At 39.7% G+C, this 17582-nt stretch overlaps 1 protein-coding gene across 2 annotated transcripts in view; it reads right to left on the bottom strand.

The window, feature by feature from the left end:
- LOC104610084 (E3 ubiquitin-protein ligase DA2L-like) overlaps window positions 1-14756 on the bottom strand; it is a 36621-nt gene extending 21865 nt beyond the window's left edge. Inside the window, exons 1-6 of one of the 2 annotated variants that reach the window (XM_010276562.3) lie at window positions 13659-14756; window positions 13430-13481; window positions 13313-13358; window positions 13113-13194; window positions 12840-12999; window positions 12592-12694 (exon numbers count right to left, since the gene is read on the bottom strand). In XM_010276562.3, coding sequence (XP_010274864.1) covers window positions 12592-12694; window positions 12840-12999; window positions 13113-13194; window positions 13313-13358; window positions 13430-13481; window positions 13659-13850 — 635 coding nt within the window. In that variant the 5' untranslated portion in view covers window positions 13851-14756. Of the gene's footprint in view, window positions 1-12591; window positions 12695-12839; window positions 13000-13112; window positions 13195-13312; window positions 13359-13429; window positions 13580-13658 lie in introns of both variants that reach the window. The other variant, XM_088886480.1, reaches the window with a different exon arrangement.
- Window positions 14757-17582: the final 2826 nt, after the last annotated feature.

Here is a 17582-nt window from a genome sequence, read left to right as displayed (position 1 = left end):
TGTGAGATATATGCAGGTTTACTCTAGGAGAAGAAATCCAGATCCTCAACTTGTGCAAGTCCAAGATTCAACTCCTAATCCTGGAACTAAGGGATATGCAGAACCTGAACCTGCACCTTCACAGTCTGAGTATGACCTACCTATTGCACTGAGAAAAGGAACCAAAGAATGTACCAAACGCCCATTGTACCCTTTAGCCAAATTTGTGTCGTTCCAAAGATTCTCTAAATCCCATAAAAGTTTTCTAGCCAGCCTTAACACCATTCCAATTCCTAATACTCTAGCCGAGGCACTTTCTAATAAGGAGTGGAGAAAAGCCATGAGAGTGGAAATGGAGGCACTAGAAAAGAACAACGCATGGGAAGTTGTGGATCTACCAAGAAACAAGAAGACTGTAGGTTGTAAATGGGTGTTCACAATTAAGTACAAATCTGATGGGTCGTTAGAAAGGTACAAAGCACGACTGGTAGCCAAGGGATATACACAGACTTATGGGGTAGATTATCAGGAAACTTTTGCCCCAATAGCTTAAATGAATATAGTAAGGGTGTTGTTGTCTTTGGCTGCTAACCATAATTGGGATTTGCAACAATTTGATGTAAAGAATGCATTTCTCCATGGTGATCTAAAAGAGGAGATATACATGGACATTCCACTGGGTTTTGGAGAAGGCATTAAGGGGAACAGAGTTTGTAGGTTGAAGAAAGCACTATACGGCCTCAAACAATCTCTGAGAGCATGGTTTGGAAGGTTTACAAAGGTAATGCTTAGTACAGGTTACAAGCAAAGTCAAGGTGACCACACATTGTTTATCAAACACACAGCCTCAAGGGGAGTTACTGCACTATTAGTCTATGTGGACGATATAATCGTTACTGGGAATGATAAAAAGGAGAATGAAGCATTGAAAAATAGTCTTTCCAGAGAATTTGAGATAAAAGACTTGGGGAGACTAAAGTATTTTCTTGGAATTGAAGTTGCACATTCTAAACAAGGCATCTTTATCTCTCAACAAAAGTATGTTGTTGATCTTTTGAGAGAAACAGGAAATATGGCATGTAAACCAGCTTCCACGCCTATAGATCCCAATCATAAACTTGGAGAAGCCAGCGAGAATGCAAGTGTAGACAGAGATGTTCCAAAGACTGGTTGGAAAACTCATTTATCTTGCACATACACGGCCAGATATTGCATACGCTGTAAGTGTAATAAGTCAGTTTATGCATAATCCTAAAGAAGTTTATCTGCAGGCTGCTCATCGAATTCTGCACTATTTGAAAGCCAATCCAGGAAAAAGAATTTTATTCAAAAGAAATGGGGGACTGACTCTTGAAGCATATACAGATGCCGATTATGCAGGATCTCCAGTAGATAGACAGTCAACTTCCAGTTACTGTACCTTCTTGGGAAGAAACTTAGTCACTTGGAGGAGTAAGAAGCAAAATGTAGTGGCTCGGTCAAGTGCAGAGGCAGAATTCAGGGCTATGGCACAAGGAGTGTGTATTGAATTACTCTGGTTGAAGATAATTTTAGAAGACCTAAAGATTCCACGAGAAGAGCCTATGAAACTATATTGTGATAACAAGTCAGCCATCAATATTGCTCACAATCCTGTTCAACATGACAGGACAAAGCACATCGAAATTGACCGACACTTTATAAAAGAAAAACTGGACAGCAAGTTGATTTGCACTCCCTATGTGTCTACAAAAGGACAACTAGCCGATGTACTTACTAAAGGGCTCAATAGTACAGACTTTCGAAGAATTATAGCCAAGTTGGGAATGGAGGATCTCTATTCACCAGCTTGAGGGGGAGTGTTGGAAAACGTGGGGTTACTGGTGCAGATCTATATTTGGTAGTTGTGTAAAAATAGAATTGTATATATTCGTAGGATTGTGGAAGGATTGATTTAGAAAGTTTTCTTTCTATTCTTGTACTTTCTATTTTCTTTTCTTTTTATTTTTTTCTTCTTTCTATTTATTGCAGCAGCTTACTGTATAAATATGCCGATTGGCAATAGAATGAAATACATCAGTATTCTACCATTCCAAAACAAAAGTGTTGTTTAGGAATTAAGAGTCCTTATTTGAGCTGTCCCTATTGGTTGCCTAGGAATATTTCTTGGTTCTAAAGCAATTAGAAGTCAACTCAGGTCAGTTTCCTAGAATCCTAGTGTAAGTTGGAGCTTGTACATGGTCATCCAAGTTCATAAGTTGAGTCCATAAATAGAGTCATTGTAGTTGTAAGTAAAGAAAGAGTTTATTTAATGAAATAAAGTTTGGCTTAGTGAATTCTGATTGTTGCTAGAAATTTTTCTTTTCCCCCCTCTTGCTAATTTCTTTTCTCTTTTTTTTCCTAAGTTATTAATCATTCTTTGACAAAAAGCAAGCTGTCTACTTGCTTTCCCACCCTTATTCTTCATCCTTGATTACCCAAAGCCCCTCCTTTACCCCCACAAAGCCCACCACCAGATCTGGAATTTGTAAGATTCCCACCCTGTCCTGCATCACTTTCCTTCAAATCAGTAACGCTTGTGATAGACTCCAAAGGAAACAAAACTTGATGCATTTCCCCACATGTGTGCATTCTTTGTCTCAAGAGTGGAGAAAGCCCTAATTACCTTTTTCTGAGTTGCCATTATACATACAGGTGCGGAACTGCTCTTACTTAATTATCAAAAAAAAATCTACCACTGTTTGGGGTGCCACAAAATATTAAGGATCTATTTGGGCTAAACTTTATGATCAGTCAAACAAGAAGAATGAAGCTGTTATGGCAGAGTACAAGGGCAGCCATCTTATGGAGCATTTGGGGAGAATGAAATGCTATAGTATTTGAAAATAAAGAACAAAGTCTGAAGGATGTGATTGGGTTAACCAAGGTCCATAGTTGTCAAGGCAACGCCTAGGCGACAAGGCACCCTTGGAGGCTCGCCTCACCCAGTCACCTAGCAGTTTTGTGCACTGGGTTATAAAATACTTTTATATTTTTAATTTTTTTACATTATAATTATAAAATAGACATTATTAAACTAGAATATTCATTTTATGTGTTTATATACTAATTTCCTTTTATTATTTTCTTATTTTCTTAGGGTTTAATCAATGCAACATTGCTAACTGTTGTATTGAACCCATGGTTCACAGTATTGATACACCTCTGTGTATTGGTAGAGGTGTATCGGTACTTATAACAATACTCCCCCTATTTTTTTATTTCTTTGGTTTTCAATTTCATTTTTAAATATATATATATATTATTTAAAAAAATGGGTCCCCCAAAAACACCTGTAAACAGGTATCGGGACCCCAAAGATACAATACAATACACCCAATATGGGGCGTATCATATCGAAATTTTGATCCTTGATTGAACCCTCAAAAATTTCAAAACCTGAACCTATAAGCAAAGGAAGAACTTAAAATTTTGTCTAATCAACACATTTTCTTCTTCCATGTCTTCTTCTTCTTCTTCCACCTTTTCTTTTCTTCTTTACTATAACAAAAGTAGGGGTTCAGCCCCTATATTTTTTGAATTTTTTTTACTTTGTTCTTTTTCTTCTCATAAAAAGAAAAATTCATCGCCTAGGACTAGGCGCCCCCCTGTGCCTAGCCTCGCCTTGGCGCCTTGAAAACTATGCCAAGGTCCAAGGTGAGAATAGGACACTGGGTTTTGGCCTGTAAGAAATTTAAAGATGTTAAGTAGGATGATTTCATGAGAGGATGGTCAATTGTGGCTGGTACATAGTGATAGGACATTACCAAGATCTGTCAGCTGGGAACTGCCTCCAATAGGAAGTTCAAAACTAAACTTTGATGGCTGCTGACTTGGTTTTGGGGCCCATGGAATTTGGAAATTCCTTTAGGGATGAGATTATAGCTGCAATTCAAGGACCGAAACTATCTAACCAGTGAAAGTGGAGAAATATGATTATAGAAAGTGACTGCCAAGTGGTTATTTTATGGCTTAGATCAGAAGAAATTCCACAGAAGATTTGCTTTTAGTGAGAAAATCTAGAAACTGAGGAAAAAAATCCAAATTGTTTGTTCATGTGGATTTCTAGGTCTGCAAATGGCTTTACTGATAATCTAGCAAAAGCAGGTGTAACAAAGCAAGAACTTGAATGGGGTCTCCAGGGACTGAATTGTAATCTCTGTACAGTGTACACAAAACAAATATTGTTTTAGCATGCCAGCTAAATGCTGTTTTTGTATTGCGCATGTTGTCTGTTTCTGACATTATGGTACCTTTTCATCTTTTCTCTTTTTATAAGTGACAGATAACTTTCATTAAAAGTGGAAGCCTCTGCTCAAAAAGCAGCAGGCAAAAGCAAAGTACAAATAGGCTTTCGCAAAACAAAACAGCTCCCAGAGGCACAGAGCACTAACATCATGAAAACGTACGAGAAAAAAACAAATATTACAAATCACCACCCAGTCTTTTTCTCTACCCCAGCCCTAGATAAAGAGTCAGCCAGGCCAATTAGCACTCCTAGGCACCCAATTGAATGAGGAATTCAATAAGGAACCCAGTAGAAATTTGCTGAATTAAAAAATATGAAAGAAAGTAGTTTCTTGAAGAGAGAAGGAAGAGAGAAGGAGAAGAAGAGAAGTTGAAAGAAAAGAGAGCAAAATCTGGCCCCCTTCACTTATTATTTATACTAAAATAATAGAACAGTACAAAGACAATTATGCCCCTATAGGGGGGCAAAACATAAAACAGCATATATAACACTCAAAAAACATAATAAAATTTGGACTCACATAACTACTGTGGTCCCCACCTCCTATCTAACAACTAACATAAAACATCTACTCAGAAAAACATCATAAAACTAATTAATCTTCTACACTCCCCCTCAAGTTGGGAGTAAATGTCACACATTCCCAACTTGCGTAGATCATGTTCAAGCTTGTTCCTTGCCACCCCCTTTAGTGAGAACATCAGCCAACTGCAACTCTAAAGAGACATAAGGCAAACAAACTTCTCCGATTGTGTTACCCTATCTCTTATAAAGTGTCTATCAACTTCAATGTGTTTTGTCCTATCATGCTGAATTGGATTGTGGGCAATATTAATTGCAGCCTGATTGTCACAGTATAACATCATAGGTTCCTCTGCTTTCACCCCAAACTCACTCAAAAGAGATCTAATCCAAAGAAGTTCTGAGACACCATGAGCCATGGATTTATACTCAGCCTCTGCACTTGACCTTGCCACAACCGCTTGCTTCTTACTCTTCCAAGAGATCAAGTTTCCACCTACAAAGGTACACACTCCTGATGTAGACCTCATGTCATCTAAGCATCCTGCCCAGTCTGCATTTGTATAGGATTCTAGCTTCAGATTCTCATGATTTGAGAAAAGAATGCCTCTGCTAGGGTGCTTTTTCAGATATGCAAGTATTCTCTCAATAGCTTCCCAATGTTGAACCCGAGGTGCATGCATTTACTGACTCACAACACTGACAGCATAAGAAATATTTGGTCGTGTCATACACAAATACAGCAGTCGGCCCACCATTCTTTGATATCTCCCCACATCCTTTACCAATTCACCATCCACAGCATTAATTCTGTGATTTGGATCAATAGGAGTGTCTGCTGGTTTGGTCCCCAGCTTCCCAGTCTCTCGCAGTAGGTCAAGTATTTGAAATGAAGATCCCATGCTTGGATCTTGCAACTTCAATCCCTAAGAAGTATTTGAGCTCACCAAGATCTTTGATCTCAAATTCTTGCTGCAATGATTTTTGAGATCATCAATCTCCTCCAGATCATTTCCTATCACCACTATATCATCCACATACACAATCAGAATTGACACCAAAGCATCTCTCCTCTTCACAAAGAGGGTGTGATCAGACTGTATCTGTGTGTATCCAAAACGGATGAGTGCCCCTCTGAACCTGTCAAACCAAGCCCTAGGTGACTGTTTCAGTCCATACAGAGATTTTCTGAGTCTGCACGCCTTTCCTTTACCAACATTTTCATAAAAGCCTGCTAGAATGTCCATATATACCTCCTCCTGTAAGTTACCATTGAGGAAAGCATTTTTTACATCAAGCTGGAACAAGGGCCATGAATAGGTGGCTGCTAGAGATAAAAGGATACGAACTGAACTCATCTTAGCTACTGGTGCAAAGGTGTTCAGATAATCAACACCATAGGTCTAAGTATACCCTTTTGCTACCAACTTTGCCTTGTACCTCTTTATCTTGCCATCGGCCTTATACTTCACTGTGAATACCCATCGACATCCAACTGTCTCCTTGTCTGGGGGGAGATCAACTATTTCCCAAGTTTGGTTTTTGACCAAAGCATCCATCTCATCTTGCATGGCTGTTTTCCACTCAGGTTTGGAGAGAGCCTCAGTAACATTTATGGGTATAGACACAAAATCTAGGGAAGAAAGAAAAGCACGGTAGGAGGGTGATAAGGCACTATAGGAAATATGGTGTGAAATGCAGTGGGTTGTACACTTTCTCTTCCCCTTACGAAGTGCAATGGGAAGATCAAGGTCAGTGGGATCAGCTGCAACCATGGTGTTAGGGGCAGAAACATTATCATCAGAAAACATAACAGGCTCAGGCTTGAGAAGAATACCTGGAACTGTATCTGCCGAATCTGGAGTTTTAAAAGGACTGACAGAGAGTGGTGTGGGTCAAGGATGTGTGGAGTCAACCATCATCTGTCGGCGCTGATATTGCTATGAGGTTGCCCGTAGTGGCTCAGGTAATGAAACTGGAGGTGCAGGTGCTGGCTGAACTGATGGTATAGGTGGTGGCTGAACTGATGTAGATGCTGGCTGAATTGATGGAGGCACCACAGAAACAGGAAGAGGAACAGATGATGGGTCATAACATCCATAGTGACAAATCTGCTCCTCGACACTGGGTCATAACAGCAATACCCCTTTTGGTTCTGAGCATACCCAAGAAAAACACATTTCTTGGCCTTGGGATCCAATTTCTTGCGATGAGGGCCAAGAATGTGAACAAAAGAAACACAGCCAAAAACCCTCAGAGATATATGAAATATCTCTTCATCTAGAAAAAGGAGGCTAAATGGCACCTTAAACCCCAAAGTCCGTGAAGGAACACGGTTAATCACATGTACGGCTGTAAGAACTGCATCTCCCCAGAACTGCACAGGAATTGAAGCACACACCATAAGTGAATACAAGATTTGCAGTTGCATATGAACTACCTGTATGTGCAAAGGAAGTGGTGTAGTTGGCTCCTGCATTTTGCTGTCCATCTGGAAGGCTAGAGTTAGGTGAATCTTTCTTACTCATAAGCTGTCCAAACCTCTCCAATTCTTTTCTCACTGCTGCTATTGCAATGGATTCCCAATCAGTTTGGGAGAGAGGGGCTGAAGAGTCTCCTGTAGTGGCTACATTTGCATTTCCCTTCTTGTTTCTTATCCGAGCAGGCATAAGATTTGTATGAAGCTTCCAACAAGTGTCCCTAGTATGCTTAGTCTTCTTGCAATAATCACACACCAAGTCCTTCTTATCTTCCCTTCTAGTCTCACTACTCCCCCTGTCTCCATTCGGCTTAGGTTTTGTTATACCAATCATAGCCGACTGGTCAATCCCAGGCTGTCTCAGCATTACACTCCTCCTGCACTCCTCTCCAAAGACAAAAGCATTGGCCTGAGAGAGTGTCACACCCTCCCTAGAAAGAATATGCTGCCTACCAATGTCAAATTCAAGGTTCAGCCCTGCCAAGAACTCAAAAACCCTATTCCTCTCTACCAGTTTGTGATAAGTTGCTGTTAGGGACTGCCTAACTCAGGGACTCTCTCATTCAGGAGGCAAGCTCCCTCGAAAGAGTCCCTGAGTTAGGCAATCCCTAACAAGTTGGTATCAGAGCCAAGATGCCAAGCACAAGGTCATCCGCAATGGAGAACAAAGTCGACAACATGGAAGGAGAAATGCAAAGAATATCGGCTAACGTTAAAGAAATCAAAGAAAGTTTCGCATCCTTGCTTGAACGACTAGCACAGGCACCACCTGCACCGAATCAGGAAGAGTGTAGTGACACCAGTCATCGAAGCGGATCAAGAACAACAAGAATCGAGTTTCCCATCTTCGCAGGGGGAGATCCCACATCCTGGCTTCTGCAAACAGAAAGATACTTCGATTACCACGACACACAGGGATCTGATCGTGTCCCATTAGCTTCTGCACACGTAGAAGGAGAGGCGATCGTCTGGTACCAGTGGTACCGGCGACAGCACCGAAGAGCCACATGGGCAGACTTCACTGACACCTTAACCATGCGATCTGGAGTCTCAGCCTTTGAGAACTATGATGAAAGCCTCGCTAAGCTACAACAGACCAGCTCCGTCCAAGATTATCAGATGGCATTCAAAAGATTAGCTATGCGCGTGCAAGGCTGGCTAGAAAACGCGCTTGTCGACAGTTTTGTTGGTGGACTCGGTGAAGAATTGCGGCTGGAGGTAAAAGCCATGCAGCCTACCACCGTTCTTGAAGCAGCAGCATTAGCTCGACTACATGAAGACAAACTAAATCAGGCAAGAAGGATTAATCAACCTCTGGGAGCTGCGATCATACCAGGTATACCGAACCCAGAACCATGTATCTTGGGTAAATCGAAGCCCAGATCAGGAGTAGGAATCACAGGCAAGGACGCCAACTCGTTCAAGCCCCATCTCAGCCAAGAGGTTAACCTGGGCTAAGATGCAAGCCCGACGGGAAAAGGGCCTTTGTTATGCATGTGGAGACAAATTCGGGCCGAGCCATCGCTGTAAGATCCCTCAAGTTTTCTTCCTTCAACCTGAAACCGAATATGTCGAGTAATCAACAGACATTGAAGAGCCAATGGACAACCAAGAATGGGGGCAATGGACAAAGGAATACCCAGAAGTATCCCTACAAGCCTTGACCGGCCTTGCTTCTTCTCAAACTATGAGTAACCGGACTGGTACAAGGGCACCATGTGTCAGTTCTGATAGACAGTGGCAACACTCTCAATTTCATTACCCAAACATTGGTCAGATAACTAGGGATTCCGGTCCAACCATGTACAGCCTTCCGGGTGCACGTAGCTAATGGGAGCAACCTGGTGTGCGACAATACGTGCACAGAATTAAAGATGAAGATACAAGGACATGAGTTTGAGGTAGATCTGCACCCCTTGGAAATCAGTGGAGCGGATGTAGTTCTCGGAGTCCAATGGTTAAGGCAACTAGGGCCAGTGATATGTGATTGGGCCCGCCTCACCATGGATTTTCAAGTGGGTAGCTCACAGGTGCATATTCAAGGGCAGTTGTCCAAGGGTCCAGGACCCATTAGTCTCGCCTCCCTAAGGAAACAGGCAGCAGACCCAGCCCACATCATATTAATGCAGATAGACTCCCACGGGAACGGCCCCATTCTAGCCCAAGGAAGCAGATCCGAAGAAGGCCGCACACAACTACAGCAGCTACATCAGAAGTTCTCAGTGATCTTCCAAGAACCTAAGGAACAGATTTCAGGTGGATACGCAAAGGGAATCACATCGAACCAAAGGCATTGGTGGTATGGTCAGTTCTCCCAATTGAGGATGCAACTTGGGAACCTTACTTGGATTTACAAAATAGATTTCCACATCTTGACCTTGAGGGCAAGGTTGCTTTCAAGGGAGGAGGGACTATTGAGACACAAATAAAGGGAATACAAGTGTACAAGAAAAGGCCATGCCAGCCTTTAAAGAATGTAACTAACAACCAACCACTAGAACAAACTAACTAACAAACTGGACAAGTGGAGAGGCAGGTGGTATAACAGAATTGTAACAACAGTATATAAATAAGGAAAGGAAGCTAGGAGGGGATTATCGATTTGGGAATACAATCTCTCTCTCTCTCTCTCTCTTAGGAGGCAGGCTCCCTCGAAAGAGTCCCTGAGTTAGGCAGTCCCGAACAGTTGCTGCATCATTTACACTTTCCCATACCACAGTTTCTAAGTGATCTATTTCCTACCATAGGGTTTTCAGCATGGAGAAATACACAGCAAGAGGTTTTTCTCCCTATTTCATACTTATCACCTGATTTCTTAACTGATAAGCTCTAGCTTCATTTTTCTTCTGAGAGTAGGTTTTAGTCACTCCATCCCAAATCTCCTTAGAAGTATTAGCCCATAAGAATTTTTTTGCAATATGAGGTAACATAGAATTACACAACCAAGACATTACCATGTAATTCTCTTGCACCCATCGGGAAGAGTCTGTATCAGGTTTCTTCTCCTCCCCAGTGAGATACCCTAATTTTCCACGGGCACCAATAGCCATCTTAGCTGATTGTGCCCACTCCAAATAATTTGTACCATCAAGTTTTACTGTAGTAATGATCTCAAACCCAAAAATATCACTACTACCTCCAACACCCAGTCCCAGAGTACCGGTAGATTTCATCTCGGTATTCCAACTCTCCATTTTACTTCAAACAGTTCAACATTAAGAAAAAATAGATTGGAGACCTTCAAAAAATAATTTAATACCACACACGTAGAAACCAACCCTTCCAGAAGAAGAAAACCGTAGCTAGAGGGAAATCTCTCTCCTCCCCATGCCTCCCAACAGAGAAAAAAGTGAATCGATCACTCCGAGAGGCCTAGAAAATTTCAAAAACCAAATCGCCCTCTTCAAAAAATCCAAAGAAAACTAACAATACCTGGGCGCCCAAGATCAGATCAAAAACAAAGAGTCCAACTTTTCTAGGACTCTTCTCCGTACTCCAGTTCTTCCTGATTTTGATGCCGAACAATGGATCACCTTCCTAATGTCTAGATCCCACCAAAACTCCAAGAACTGGGCAATCTATAGCAGATCAATCAGCCCTTTACTACTTCATGCAGTCGGCTGATCTAGGGCTGCATGAGAATGCTTCAAGAAATCCTAGCCGATGCTCTGATACCAAGTAGAAATCTGCTGAATTAAAAAATATGAAAGAAAGTAGTTTCTTAAAGAGAAGGAAGAGAAAAGGAGAAGAAGAGAATAAGAGAAGTTGAAAGAAAAGAGAGCAAAATCTGGCCGCCCCCTTCACTTATTATTTATACTAAAATAATAGAACAGTACAAAGACAACTATGCCCTTATAGGGCGACAAAACATAAAACAACATATATAACACTCAAAAAACATAATAAAATTTGGACTCACATAACTACTGTAGTCCCCACCTTCTATCTAACAACTAACATAAAACATCTACTCAGAAAAACATCATAAAACTAATTAATCTTCAACAAAACCCAAGTGTTATGCCTGTCTCACCAATGGCCTAACCTTCCAAGGTGTCAGATCCTGTTTCTTCATCCAACAAATTAGAGTTTGACAATCACCTTCCACCTCCACGTTCTTTAGGTCCTTTAACCTCATCAGTTCCAGCCCCTGTAATAGAGCTTTCAATTCAGCCCTTAAAGAGTTACCATACCCAATACTGTCCAGCTATCTTTTTTTTTTTTATCAATAACTCGGAAAAGATTCCATTAATTAGAAAACTTTAGGATACAATACTGTCCACCTATCTATGAATTTATGGTTAGAAGTTGTTTTTGGCCACTTTACTAATTCAAATTGGAGCCTATAAAAGGAGATCCCCAAGTCTTTATGTTGAAACTACAACTATTTTCTTTTGTAAATTGGCTAGTAGAGAGTTGATTTATGAAATGAAAAGTTTGTTTTGAAGTTTGGGTAGGACTCTAATATTCTTTTCTTACTTTTTTGTATAATTGATCTTCTTCTCTCTTTCCACTCTCCTTTTATCTCTACAAGTACAACCTTTTTTTCTCTCTTCTTAACTATTTCAGAAGTGAATATTTTTCTTTTCCTATATTCTTCTTCTTTATGCACCACATATATCTTTATGGGACTTCCCCTTTCCTGTCCAAAATCAGATGTGTATGATGATTTCAAGGGAAACTTTCCACTGAGACCAACCTTCCAAAGCATCACAACCCTTTAAATAAATAAGATATTTCTTCAACATACTTGCTCACCGAGCAGGAGACTTCTAAAAATAGGACTTCTAGCCTCCTTATCACCTTGGTATTGAAAGAATAGATAAATGGTCTAAACCACTTGCAAGAAGACTCCATAGAACCAAGGATACAACTCAAGAAGAATACTGGTAACATGATTCCTTCCAAAAATAGACTCCATAGGAACACTCTTCAGAGGAAAGTAGTTTTAAAGGCTCTCCCAAAATCTGATTCTGTTTCCTCTACCACCTTAAATCCTCGAGAAACAATAAATCTTAAAGGCCCTTCATGATTCCCTCCAAAAGTTGATTCCATAGGAACTCTTCACAGGCCCAGATGCCCCAGCAGAAGAAGATTCTCCATACTCAGCCACTTACCATGGTATGACCTTCTAAGTAAGAAGTTCAGTAATTAAACACTTTTCTTGAAATATGAAAACTCATTAACAGAAAACAGAGGGTTTAAATCTTTGTAGAGCATCATCAGACCTGATTTGCAACTTACTTTGTAGTTTGTACAACATAAACACTAGAAATTTTAACTAGCAGAATTGAAGCAATGTCACTGATATAGAAGATATCAAGAGGGTGGGAATATCATATACCTGTTCTGCCTAGAGCGTGAGGATTGTATATTTATAGGCCCAGCACATGAGCTCTGAGAAGACATGATATTATCACCTTCTACAGGAAAGCTGAATGATGGTACTATGCAAACCAATGAAGACATATTAATTATACCCAAATGAGAGGGAAAAGAAGGAACAAATAAAGAAATATAAATCATACCAATGCCATTGCTTAAAGAAAATTGAGCATTAATAACAAAACCAGAATTTCAATGCAATCAAACCTGGTACAGAGATTTCTGATGTATCCTGATACTCAACTTCCCCTAATGTCATAACTCTGCTACAGGAACTCATCTCTCGTTTTTTCTGCATTCTCTCTTCTTCATCCTTAAGTTCTTGTTGTTGCATTCTTATTTTAGCTTCTATAACTCTCTGTTCTTCCTATAAACAAAGGCAGTAGAAATAAAAGCATGATCCATGGGCTGCACAGAGACTGAAGGAAAACTTTCATGCTCCCTACAAAAATAAAAGAATCCATAGTAAAGAAGACCTACTACTTGTTCCATGCCCTTTTCCTCTTTTGACCTCACTCCACGATACTCCACAGCATAATTTGATGTTTTACAAAAGGGGCACCTTTTATGGTCAAGGAATCAACAGAAGCAGCAAAGAATAAATGAAACAAACAATTCAATGGCCAACATGAACACTTATCAATCAAACAAACAATATAAACTCAATATGTGAAGGATACTGTGTGGGACGAGTAGTATGAGGTGGTTTCATCTGCAAAAAACACTCTGGCAAAGAATATACCATCAAAAAATATTGGCATAAACAAACCATTTAGAATATGGGTGTTAATAAGTACCTGTACAAATGCCTTTCATGCAACATCTTGAGCGGTTGAGACTTGGATAATACTAAAAGAAGACAAATATGTTTAAAAATAGTACTATTAGTGCTGTCATACTGACACCCATACGAATTCCCAAATGCAAAACACCATCTAATTCAAGGTCTGCAAACCATGCTGAAGTATTCAGAAAAATAAATTGACAAATAGAAACATAAACAGAGTGATAACTGTATCTACTAACCAAGAAGCAGATGGGACATTCTTCAAGATCGAAAGCATATTCTTCATTTCCGGGATAACATGGAGCCAATTTCGAGTCAAGAATGAGCTTCCTTAACTTCTTATGATCCACATCTTTGTGCTGATACAATCCTTGAGGCCTTGTATACTTCTCATCCACCACCTGCCGCCTCCTTACCAACTTATTCCCCATCAAAGCAGCAATGAATAATCAAATGAATAAACCCTTCAATCTTCCCTTCCTTATTCCTTGAATTTCAGCACTAACAATACACAACCATCCCTTCAATTGCTGATTTCTTTACTAAATCATCCAAAACACTCCATTAAAACAATGAAATCAACTGAAGCAATTCAAACCAAATCATCACACCACATACCCGAGAAAGAAGCAGCCATCAAGGCTTCAAAATAAACCCTAATTCTTACACCCCAACAAAGAACACCACAAACCCTCTTCTTGCACCTCCATGGATTAAAACCCACTACATCGAAACCAGAATATCGCCACAACCACAACAAAACCAGCTCAGCAATTACATCTCCAATTCCTCTCTTTCCCTCTCAACCCAGTTTCACTAAAGCAAGAAAACAAAGAACCAAACTAAAAGAATAAACAAAAACCACCTCGCTGAGCTTCAGACCAAACGAGAAACGACCCACGAATCAAGCACGAAAACCAAGCAAAGAATGTACAACTACAGAAGCTCTTCGAACACCAAATTTCATCTTGAACCGTAATCAGAAACCAATTCCTGAGCGAGCTTTCTCCGTTCGAGAGAATCGAAGAAGAGATGATTTCAACGATGGAGAGCACAGTACAACTGAAAAATGAATGGAGATTGAGATAATAATTTCCAACATTAAGTACAGAAGCAAGATCAGAACTTTCTCTGATACACGAGACGGTCTCCCTCTCTAGTTATTTTTTCCTTCCTTTTTTTATTTCACGATTCTCTCCTGTTTCTTTCGTTTCCGGCACTCGCTTCCTCGGACAGCTTAAAAAAATGGAGAGAGAGAGAGAGAGAGAGGGAGAGAGAGAGAGAGAGAGCAGGACTCAGTTAGTCAGGTGGCGAGAGAGATTGGTACAAACTGTACCACTGACTCACTGAGTCTACTACTGTAGGCAACGTTGGAGTGGTCGACCACTCGACCCGGTAAGAATCCCGGGCGTTGAAGGGAAAATAGGACCTCGGAAACGATTTAATTACGAGAATGTCATCGTGCAAGTAAACCATCCACGTGGAAGGACGATACATCGATGAACCACGAAACGCAGGAGAGGTGTTTGGTTGTGGAGTTAAAGCTTGTTGGTGCTCATTTAATCATGATTCATGAACAAAATTGTAGAGGCGTTTGGCAGCAACCTGATGGCTGATAGTTATGTCACTTTGATCGAACAAATGGACCCCACACAATTACCGTTAGCCACCTATTCAATCTCCTATCCGCGTTAGCCCTCTGTACTTGATTTATTATTAGTCTACTAATGGTACATGTGTCATACACAAGTTTTGTTAAAAGAATTTGAGGCAAATGGAGCTAGGGGTGGATGGGCTTAACTGAGTCCAACCCAGCTCAATTGAAGCTTTTACATAAGTTAAAGCTTTAGTTTTCAAATTTCAAGCTGGGCTTGAGCTAATAAACTCACGCCTAACCTAAACTTGGGTTAAGTTTGATTGAGGTATCAAATAGCTCAAATTGGACCCAGTTCAACCCGAGTTCATCTAACATTTTATGATACACATATTTACATATTATCAATCTATTCTACTTGAAAATTGGGTTACAAAGCTAAACATGCCCAAGCCCAATTTGAGATACTGGGTTAAACTTAGGTTAGTGTTGAGTTGGTAAACTTGAGCTTAACCTTGAGTTGGGTCAAGCCTGAATTCAAAGTTTGAGACTTATGTTGGACTTGGGTTGACCCCCAACCTAACCCAACCCAGGCAACTTGCACCCCAAAGGAGCATCGTGACATTCCTAATGGAATAGAGGATTTTAAATTAATAATAATTAAGTTTAAAACTAATAATTTTGTTATTTTTTTTTATTTCGTCAACAAATTCTTATTTTTTAAATGAAATTTAAATGGATGTCAAATTATAAGATTTTTTTAAACTAAATTTTTCCCCTTTTGTTGTTTTATTAATAAACATGTTAGGTTTAAGTCGGGTAAAGTCACTAAAAAGCTTTTGTATAGTTGGGTTAGGCTCGAATTAGTATAATGCCAAGTTGGGTTTAAGTCCAAATAACCTAGAGGCTAGTGCCAAACCCAGCACCAAAAATTGAAAAATCCCATGGTTTTGGCTAGGGGTGTCAATTGGACTAGATTTTGTCCAATCCGATCTAGTCCAATGTAAGTCCATTATAAATGGACCAAGTCAATCCAATTTAATGAATATTTTGGAGTGATCCAATTCAATGTCTGGATTGTCCAATCTATTCAAATTCATTTTGGTTTAGATTGGTTTCAACCCAAACTTGGTCCATTGACACTTATATTCTCATCTTATATCAACGGACCAGATATTGGCTTAATCCAACCCAATACAATATAAATTTATTACAGATGGACCAAGTCCAATCCAATCTAATAAATATTTTGAACTGAATTGGTTCAGCCCAATATGTTTTGTGGGTCCGTCCAATTCATCTAAATTGATTTTGGATTGGACGGGGTCCAACCCAAAACTGGTCCATTAACACCTTAGTTTTGGCCCAAGCCCAACCTAAGGACCAAAAATAGTAGTCCAATCCATGCAAAAATGCAAGTTGGATCAGTTCAAGCTCAAGTTAGGCTTGCCCAAGTTGCATTCCTATTTCCTTGCATGGTAACTAGTAGGGGTGAGCATGGGTCGATTCAATTTGGTTCCATGGCAGAATCTGGAACTTACCCTGTAGGGGTCGGTTCCAAGTTTTTGGAACCGGAACCTACCTTGTGAAGGTCAGTTTTGGCCTTGACAGTTTTTGGGTTGGTTCCAAGGTCTACCTATGGAACTTGTTCCATCTTTACTCTCCCCTTTCAAGAAAAAAATGAAACATGTCCTTCAAAAAGTTGATCGTCAATGATGATAATATATAGTTTAAAACTTATATTATCCTTATTGATTAAATTGAGTACTATATTAATATATGGTCGAAATTTTGTCATTATAATTTAAATTTTGTAAATAATAACTTTTACATTATTTATTATACACAAACAAATTATCAAATCACTTAAGTAACCTGATGGTCAAGTGAGACCATGGCTTTTGTGGCCATGAGTTCTTGGGCTCAAATCTTCACACCCTTAAAAGTATTTTGGGGTTTATTTCAAGGCTTCGGTTCCAAGGTTAGTTCATCAGGTGGGTAGACCTAGTCCCTAGAATCGACCTAGGTGGGGGTTGGTTCCAAGAATTTGGAACCATACCCTACCTTATAACAAATCAAGTAGGGTTGGTTCAAGGCCAGCTTAAGGTTAGTTCCATTTGGTTCTAGGTAGAACCTACCCATTTGCTCACCCCTAGTAACTACATAGTATTATACACATATACAAGCCTTGTCTCATGCTATAGGGTAATTTGCAATTGGGTCACAACAATCACAAGGAGCCTTAAGATATTCACATTTGAGCCCAACCCAAAATTTTTTAAATGGAATCTAAATGGATTTTAAATTTTCATTAATTTTTATTTTTATATCATTGTTAACCGGTCCTTTGCTTTTATAAAAGTCTCTTATATGGTATGTACACTACACAATAAAGGACCCAACTCATATAAATTATTAATTTTAATAACATTACTAATTCATTTAAAATGCATCAATACAAAGTTATCTAATAAAACAAAAAAATAAGGGAAAATTCCCGATAGTTACCCTATACTTTGGGTTAAGTGCCAATTTAATACTTGAACTTTAAAACACGATAATCTAGCAT

The sequence above is a fragment of the Nelumbo nucifera genome, chromosome 4 (assembly GCF_055504915.1).
Source record: "Nelumbo nucifera cultivar China Antique chromosome 4, China Antique-T2T, whole genome shotgun sequence".
Lineage (NCBI taxonomy): Eukaryota > Viridiplantae > Streptophyta > Magnoliopsida > Proteales > Nelumbonaceae > Nelumbo > Nelumbo nucifera.
This window is presented reverse-complemented; position numbering and strand designations above follow the sequence as displayed.